At 36.6% G+C, this 9,305-nt stretch overlaps 2 protein-coding genes across 2 annotated transcripts in view; one reads left to right on the forward strand and one right to left on the reverse strand.

The window, feature by feature from the left end:
• The window catches only part of LOC140756523 (NACHT domain- and WD repeat-containing protein 1), a 62,006-nt gene extending 61,731 nt beyond the window's left edge, over positions 1 to 275 (reverse strand). The window contains exon 1 of the mRNA XM_073092046.1: positions 37 to 275. Within this exon, the coding sequence (XP_072948147.1) occupies positions 37 to 104 (68 nt within the window). The 5' untranslated portion in view covers positions 105 to 275. The remainder of the gene's footprint in view (positions 1 to 36) is intronic.
• A 541-nt stretch (positions 276 to 816) lies between these two features.
• On the forward strand, positions 817 to 4,698 carry LOC140756524 (uncharacterized). Its single transcript, XM_073092047.1, has 5 exons — positions 817 to 964; positions 1,251 to 1,901; positions 2,275 to 2,455; positions 3,347 to 3,478; positions 4,427 to 4,698. The coding sequence occupies exons 1-5, from the start codon at positions 886 to 888 to the stop codon at positions 4,602 to 4,604; spliced, it is 1,221 nt and encodes a 406-aa protein (XP_072948148.1). The 5' UTR covers positions 817 to 885; the 3' UTR covers positions 4,605 to 4,698.
• The last annotated feature ends 4,607 nt before the right edge of the window (positions 4,699 to 9,305 follow it).

Genomic DNA, 9,305 nt, shown 5'->3' on the forward strand with positions numbered 1-9,305 from the left:
CATGGCGCGTCAAGATTCATACGCAACATTACTCACTCTTCGGAGTGCTGCGATATGTTATCCTTGTCCTTGTGCGCCTGACCAGAGCTACAGGAGTTGCCCATGTTGAAGACCCGCTTCTACCACGACATCACTAGAACCCAGTCACTCACTAGATACAGACTTTATCAAAACACAAGCACACGCGTAGAAACGCCCCGCGAATGTTTAGCATCTCCCGGTGTCGCGATCGTCGAGCGGCAAATCTGGAAACACGACACACATCCGCACGCCACCGCGACTCGGCCGCGAATAATCAATGCGCGCCCTCCTGACACCTCCCGCGCCCCCCCGCTCCTACACCCCGGCTTCCGCGCGCGCGCCATTTAATTATCCACGCTTTTCTCACATACGCCCGATAACTGAAAGCTCTTGGAACGAAAATGTCGCTTTCAACTTAATTAATAAATAATAAAGCTATAAGCACTATTATTATACGAGCATAGAAGAAATAATTGTTCTCCGAAATATGTAAATTAATTTGATTTTAGCTTAGTACGCTTTTCTTTCACAAATTTTCATACGATATAATTTAGGACATGCGTAATAATATTTTTTTTAGTTATAAAATGTAATGAGACAAAATATAACGCCTTTTTTGCACTGACAAAATCAAAACAACATTAATCATCTGTAGAGTCGTCGACTCGAGCGACACGCCGCGACACTGGCAGTTATACCGCGGCCGCTCAAATGGAATTCTTAAAATAAAATAATATGTACCTCTCTTGTTTCTATCTGACGCATACCAACAAGTGTGGTACAGTATTAGTTGTCTTTCAGGCATTTTAATATAATTTATTACATTTCAGCACAATAATATTATTGCGTTTTGTAGCAGACATAATGCCTAAGTGTTTCTTAAAGTCTGTGCGGCCTACTTTATTCGATTCCATACAGAAAATCGGTGAATTTACTGTCGAAAGTAAGTGATAAATTCGAAATATTGTTTTTCAAATGTATAAGTAGTCATAAACTATAATTTTCAACCTCTTAGAAACTAAATTGTAACTTGAAAGTGAGGGTTTTAAATGCCCAATATGCTGTACAAAGTACCTAGTAATTTACTTTCGTTGAATTCAAATCATTTAACATTTTATATCAAACGTTATTCGTGTTAAAGAAAATTGTAACATTTATCGAAATTATAACTAATGAAAAGAATAGAAAACCTTACTAAGTATTCATCATGATAAAATTTACAATTTCAGATGAATCCAAGTCGATAATACGTACAAAAACAATGACGAAAAAGTATAAGAACATTTTGAAAAATAATGAATCTATATACCACGATAAAGTCCCCATATCCACTCGTTTTTACCTTCAACTTTTGAAAAAGAGTCAATTCCTTCAACAGTTTATAGATAACGAGATCTATGACTACGCCTCAGAGAGCGAAAAGGCTATAATTTTTCCCGAACCAATAAAAAATAAATTTATCCAACAAAGGCAGAATAATGAAAAATCCTCGTACAATTTGCGATCTAGTGAAGCGAAAACTGAACGCAAAGTTTTCAACGAACGAACTCGTGCACAGAGAAAAAATAAGGCAAGCGACAGCCGGAGCAGCCGACCACAGACTACAACTGAAACCGAACCAAAACCGGAAGTGCGTAGGAAAAAACTAAAAAAGGAGCCGTTGGCGCCAATTATAGAGGAAATAAAAAACCGGGAGCCATTGAAGGTTTCGAACAAAGGTGGTTCGGAAATCGACAAGATCGCCGAGAAACTGAAGAGTTTGGTCACGATTAACGCGACCGAGAAGCTTAATAGAGAGCTTTTGATTTGTAAAGAGTCGTTCGAGAAGGAAAATGTGTCGCGGTCCGATTTAACAGAAAGCAATTTTTTGCTGGACAAAGGTGAATGAGATTTATGTATTATTAGTGTAGTAATTTATTAGTATATATATAGTGAATACAGCAAATTAATGATAATTCACTCATCGAATTTGCAATGCAATATCGTTGCGAATTGACAGATTAAATAAATAGTACCTAATGGTTTACACCATATTCTGTGGAATACGTATTAGTAAATGAAGGAAAAAATCGTGAAAACCTACACGCCCGTGATTTTTTTAACTTTTCAAAGGAATCTGAAGTCTTGGAGGACTGCGCTTAGCCAGCGTAGTAGAATACGGCCTAAACATCACTAAAAGTAGACCTGTGCCTAGCAGTGGGACAGTAATGGGTTGCGGTCATGTTACCGATATTTAAATTGCCACAATTCCAGAGTTCCCCTCAAAGCTCCCGCCAGTGTGGCCGGACCGGCGCCTCCGCCCCAACCACGTGTGCTCGTACTGCGGCAAGAGCTTCGACCGGCCCTGGGTGCTGAAGGGCCACGTGCGCCTGCACACCGGCGAACGGCCCTTCCCCTGCCCTCATCCGCTCTGTGGCAGGACCTTTGCTGATCGGTTAATATCTTACTACTTAGTAGATTTATGGAAGTTTAGCTTTTTATTGAGAGGCAAGGTTTTCCTAAGATAAAACATTATTAAAAATCGATGTACTTAGCCCACCTTGCGGCGAATGAGTAGAGATCAGGTTGTATTCCTATGATTAAACTAAACGACTACGTTTCGTTAAAGCCTTGTATGGGATGAATTTGACATTGTAGTATATTTATCTAAAAACATATTAAGTTTACACATTTCAGGACGAGAGTAGATGAAATTTTGGATAGAGCATCAGAGCAGCATGATTTTTTACAATATAGGAGTAGTAGGCAAGTATGCACTCAATCTGATGATAAGTGGCTACTGCCCCCCATGCACATCTACCTTTGTCAACTGCAATGCCTCGGAAAAGTATGTCTCCCTTACCACACTCTTCAAACCCGAACACAGCAGCGTTTAACACTGCTATTATTATGCAGAAATAGGTGTGGCGGTAGTGCCGCCGGAATCGAACCACAAAGGGTTCTACCACCTTAAAACTCTATCCTATTGTAATAGTCCATACAACGCAACTGCCACTTCAAATAGGCTGCATGTTTCTTTGCTATTGAAAACATCAACATAAGTTTATAATAAACACATAAGCCTGCTCCACGTTCTCGCGAGAATTTACGAGAAACGTTATCGCTGGTTAGCGATAAGACCGCCTTTTGTATTGTCTTTTAAATAAGTTATTTATGTTTTTATACGTATCTTCTTTTATTGGGTACAATAAAGAGTATTGATTTGATTTTGATTTGAAATGTGAATGTGGAGCCGATTCAAATCGGGTCCACATTTTCGTTTCTCGTGTTGTTCTCGCGAGAATGTGGAGCGGGCTTTACAATCGCCAACTGGTTCTTGGTGTAGATCGAACCTACGAGCCCACCAGCGCACCCGCGGACACCACTCGTGGGCGTGGCGCTGCGCGGCGTGCGGCAAGGCCTTCAGCCAGCACCGCTACCTCGAGCGGCACCGCGCCGACGCCTGCCGCAAGTACAAGTTAGACGAGTCTCGTTATCTTCATCAGCATCATCTTCTGCTTCATTATCATCATCTTCTGCTTCATCATCATCTCCTTCTGCGTCATCATCATCTCCTTCTTCAGCATCTTTATCTGCTTCATCATCATTTTCTTCTTCATCGTCTGCTTCTGCTTCATCATTATCATCTTCTTCATCATCATCTTCTGCTTCATGAGCATCTTCTTCATCATCTTCTGCTTCATGAGCATCTTATTCATCAGCATCTTCTGCTTTATATTCTTCTGCTTCATCATCATCATCATCTTCTTCAGCATCTTCGTCTGATTCGTCATCATCATCTTCTGCCTAATTATCACCTTCTTCTTCATCGTCATCGATGTTTTCCGAGTGTCTTTTAAAGCCTAGAGCTTTTCTCTCACGTAAATTATACAATATTTTAAGACAAGAAATATTGTCATCAGCTGACACATAGTCTTTGTCGTCACAAATATCTAAGGTATGTAAAAGTAATTTTATCATTTGCTGCAATATTCAATGTGGTGGTGAACCTATTATTATCCCACTGCTAGACACGATTCTCCTCACAGTAAGAGGAGCGCATAGTCTACCATGCTAACACAGTGCAAATTGGTAGACTTCATAACCCTTTGAGAACTTTTTTAACGAATTCTCAGGTGTGTAGGATTCCTCGCGATGTTTTCCATTGTCGCTATAACAAATGATAAATAAATTTCTAAAACGCACATAACTTTGATAATCATAGAAGCGTGCCGGCAACTGGAACCTCGGACTTCACGATTGAGAGGCTGAGTTTTAATCACTAAGCTATCACATATTGAAAGTATTCTTAGTACTAATGTGTAGGTTTTTTACAACTTATGTAAACTATATGTCCAGCATTTTGATTCTTAAATAAGTACAAAGACAAATTAATTTGATCCTCAAAATAATTTCTCCCTTCCAGAATGCACACCAGAAACTCATCGCCCTCTACCAGCAACGATAACCCACCACCCGTACCGTTGTATGGCATCATTTGTCACAACCGAAGTGAGACTAAGTTAGGTGCCACTGAGGATAAGTGGGAAGATGGACCCATAGATCTGTCTATAGGCAAGAGAAGGGAGGAGATGGAATGTTGATCCATCAAGGTATGAAGATCAGAGTAAAGACTGATATGTAAGTTTCACTACAGAAATTGAAGGAATGTTGATAACGCTGCAGTCTACTGTGCCTCCTAATACTTTGCTAATACTCCTCCTAAAGCTTTTACCACTGCTGCTGCTTCTTCTACTACTACTACTAATACTGCTTCTTCTACTACTACTACTACTGCTTCTTCTACTACTACTACTACTGCTTCTTCTACTACTCATACTGCTTCTTCTACTACTACTACTACTGCTTCTTCTACTACTACTACTACTGCTTCTTCTACTACTACTGCAGTTGGTATTACTACTATTGTTGCTATGACCGATTCAGTTATGAATATTACGAAGCCTACCATTAGCTAGCTGTTACAGTGGTGTTTTGTTCAACGTTGTCCAAAAACTGGTGTTAAAACTGATTGTTTTGTCGAGGAATCGACCTTTATAGACATCTCTGCCGTGTAACCACTACAGTGTAAAGTGCTGATGTATTCTGGTTTGAAGTATTGTAAGAAAAAAAAAACATTTTAACTAGTCCTATTTGTACCATCGCATCTGTAGCTGATTTCGGTTAAGACTACAATCCTGTCTGAAGTTTATTATTGATGTCCAGAGGGGCAGTAACCACTTACTATCAGGAGGACTATATGCTTATTATGACTCAAACGAATGAACATACAAGCATATAATTTTGTTCCGGACTTTCTCATAATATAAATAAGTAAGTTTTTTGTAAATATATGCCTGTAGTGAAGTTTTATAATAAAACGCATTTTATAGACAATTAAATTTATTTCAATAAATTAAGTAACACATTCTGTACAGCCGACATCACATTTTATAAACATCTAAGCATAATAAGACACAATTCACATTATTATTAAGTAGAGACAATACATCATAAGTGAGATAATTAGCAATAAAAGCAATTAAATATATAAATATTTAGTGATGACACAATAATATACAAAAACGACTGATTCTAATTATTTTAACTCAGATAAATTTTCGTCTAACTTTAGGTATAATTTGATTCAATAAAGATTGTAGTTCAAAATAGCCGTATGTATATATATCTCTCTTACACATTATACAAAATAAGCGAGACGGCAACTTAAATCTCGCCATGCTAGATCACAAACTTTATTGAAACAAGTTAGATTTAGGTGGACGGTAAGCGCCCGAGAGGCCGTAGTCCGATAAGATGGTCGGACCAAATCCGTGCGACACTCGACACGAACCTGCACGAGGCTCTTCACGTAGCAAAGGATAGGCGTAGATGGCGTGACATCATCCAGAGAAAAATGACTCCATCACGGGGGGATCACGACCCTCAGTAATGAGGAACACGACGCGAGGAGGGGAGATTTAGGATTAGATATACACAGATTTATTTGAATAGCTAACAAAGAGAAATCCTAATTCACACATGGGATGTTCATACAAAGGCTAATTTAACGATACTTTTATGCAGCGTGGAAAATATAGTATATATAGTCCGCGTAAAACTTCTAGTCCGCTCTGAATATAGAAATGAATCGCGTCGCCATAGTAAATTGTATGACTATACCTGCTCGCAACAACTTCAGAGCGGACTAGCAATTTCGCGGGGACTATACTTTAACAAATATTTAACACATACCTATGTATATGTTTCTCGCTCACATGTTGTAGAAAATGAACGAGAGATAAATTATTATGCTTGAAATATTATAACAAAAATCGGCGATAGAATAGTGGTTGAAATTCGCTCCTCGATCGAGGGATCCGAGGTTCGAGTCCCAGGCACATACAGAGCACCTCTGAATTTTCAAAGTTATGTGCGTAGGTCGCCGTAGGTATTGGAAATTAATTATCACTTGCTTTAACGATGAAGGAAAATATTGCCAGGCAACCTGCATATCTGAGAGACCTTAAAGAAAGTTCTTGAAGGTATGTGCTAATCCTTCTCATTCTGAAAGGAGACCTATGCCCAGCAAAGGAACGGTAAGTGATTGATGAATATTTAAAAAAAGCCGAACATAGAATTACTAAGGCCTAATGCAAGACACTCTGATATTACATCAGTCCAATAGATCATAAAGACACTTGACCAATTAAGACGCAGTTCAAGCCAACATCAGCCAGACAACTTGCAATATTTTTAACCGACTTCAAAAAGGAGGTGGTTATCAATTCAGACGGTATCTTTTTATTTATTTTTTTATATATCTACACGAATTACTCCGCCGTTAGTGGACCGATTTTAATAAATCTTTTTTATTATGTTCGATCTCAGGCAAAAACATAATTATTACAAAAACAAAAAATACCAACTTAAAAATATATTACAATTATATGTAAGTTTAAAATACCTGGTTGCTGGGGGTAATATTTTTTGACGGATTAATATATGAGATGCGGTTAGTTCGTCTAAATTGTAAGAGTGACATAGGCTAATTTTTAAGCAGTCGTTTTTATTTTTATAATAATTCTCGAGTTGCATCCAAGGTAAGCTAATACAAAAGTGAATTTAAATTTTTATTTATAAAATCTTATCCGTATTATTATATCTATTTACTTTTCGAATTTTAGGTATTGTGCGTTTTTCGAACTTCAATATTCAACAGTTTAATCATTAACTATGATCAACTTGTGGCACGGAGTGTTCCAGGTTCAGACCCCGGTTAAACAACATCTAGATAATGAATTTAGACACTAAATGGGGGGTCTGGTTTTGTTACTAGTAATAAATACGAAATCTTATACTACAATACATTTTCTATGTCAAAATTCATAAAAGTTATTTTGGATTTTTTCTGTTTAACATTTATTATTAAAACGATCAATAGCATTATCTTGAAATATATTTAAGCTACTTTACATATAGTATAATATATGATAATAATTAAAATTTTCTTTTTAATAACTCTAAGAATATACTTGAGACTTTCATCTCTAATAAGGCATCGATATTTCAATGAAATGTTCATTTTAATTATTTTTTTTATCATTAGTTAATCAATTTTAACTCTTAAAACATAATATTGCACGTTAATAAGAATATTAAAAAAATATATAATTTAGCCAAGCATTTCATTTTTGCAATAACAAGTAACTAATGTGACATTGAAATTTAAAGAAATGTATTCCCAAAAATCAAATAAACATATTGCATCATATATAGATAGGAGCAATGCGGCAAATATTTAATACTCTTTTATTACTTTGCCCCGCGATTATACCTATTCTAAATAACACGTTGCAGATGTACTTTATTATTAGAATAATCAAAAGATCTCTATAGCATATATCATGTGGCGTAAAGCAAATCTATTCACGAATAATATATCTATAAAAACGTATATATAAAGCACATTCCGATTCTGGCTCTAGAACCTTTCAATTTACAATCGTAGAAAGAAATATCTAGAAGTGAACGCGGGGCAAACTTGATTTCAGTACAAACCACACGCAAACCGCACTGCTCCAAAATATATTTACAAAGAGAGGAATGTAACACCATAATACATATTGTGGGTTGTGCGAAAATAGTTAATATAGGAAAAGAGGTTTCATACACTCCACTACAATACTTCACTACTTTCGGGTAAAATCCCTTGGCACTTAAAGTTTGGTTTTGTACACACTATTAGAAAATACAATTCACAGCGATGACTAGTATTATAATATAGCGTTAAAAATAATATTTGAGGTCGTTTAAACACTTATAAACCATATTAAGTGTTTAGTTGTCAGCTTTGACGATAGATGGCGTTACATGCTTCATTTAGATTATCACAAAAAATCCTGATGATGACGAATATGTGAAAGTCGCACACGAAACCGACACCACGTGTACATATTTCTGTATTCGTGGCGTGCATCAAACACAACCGAATAACTTATTTACTCGTATTTGTCTGTATTCGACGAGTACGTAAATGGATAATCGACTGTAACAAATGCACCGAGAGCAAAGTTGCGTCGATATTTTGCGACAATCATATGCACGTTGCAACCAATATCGACTAAGCCGGGACGCTTCATGTTCCAATGAATACACCGTCCAAAACTTTCAGAACTAAACAGTACACCCATTTCTATTGTTATAATCCGGAATTCAACGGAATGCCTCGTGTGTCGGATTAGTTATTTAAACGACCTCGCTACAACAAAAACAAAAATAATGTAATAAGATAAATGACGGAAAATATATTTTTATATTTCAGATCTAAGCGCTTATATACAATTTGAATGTGTTCTTATATATTAGTAGGTAATTACACATTTTTGGAACACAACACTGGTAAATGCATAGTAATATATAATTATAACGCTGAATAATCATAGACATATCAAATAATGCCGTCCGGGTTTGTTCTAAAAATGTCCAAAAGAAAAGTGCTACAAAACGGAAATAAATGTATATGAAGAGTTTTATAAAACTAACAAAAAGTAACGTCATTGTATTCCTAGAGAACCCTTTTATTTAATACCTATAAAATGGGATTAAAGAAAGATCATAAGTTTGTCATTTCGGGGCGTCAGTCACGATTTGGGAGATATGACGTCACTACGGTAATAATCATGTAGTGTTGTCCAACCAAATATGTATGCAAAATTTCAGCTTAGTTGGTTTTTAACTGGTTTAAAATTCAGTTTCAAGATTTGACCTCCACAATCTAACAAGTAAGGCAAGTTAAATAAAAG

The sequence above is a fragment of the Epargyreus clarus genome, unplaced genomic scaffold (assembly GCF_041222505.1).
Source record: "Epargyreus clarus isolate Ecla_fem2 unplaced genomic scaffold, WU_Ecla_fem_2.2 ptg000035l, whole genome shotgun sequence".
NCBI lineage: Eukaryota > Metazoa > Arthropoda > Insecta > Lepidoptera > Hesperiidae > Epargyreus > Epargyreus clarus.

What these genes read in the sequence shown, in the direction of transcription:
- LOC140756524 (XM_073092047.1), top strand. Translation starts at nt 886, where the DNA reads ATGCCTAAGTGTTTCTTAAAGTCTGTGCGGCCTACTTTATTCGATTCC. An exon ending in CGGTGAATTTACTGTCGAAA is followed by an intron (nt 965 to 1,250) that starts GTAAGTGATAAA and finishes TTACAATTTCAG; the next exon opens with ATGAATCCAAGTCGATAATA. An exon ending in GGCAGGACCTTTGCTGATCG is followed by an intron (nt 2,456 to 3,346) that starts GTTAATATCTTA and finishes TTCTTGGTGTAG; the next exon opens with ATCGAACCTACGAGCCCACC.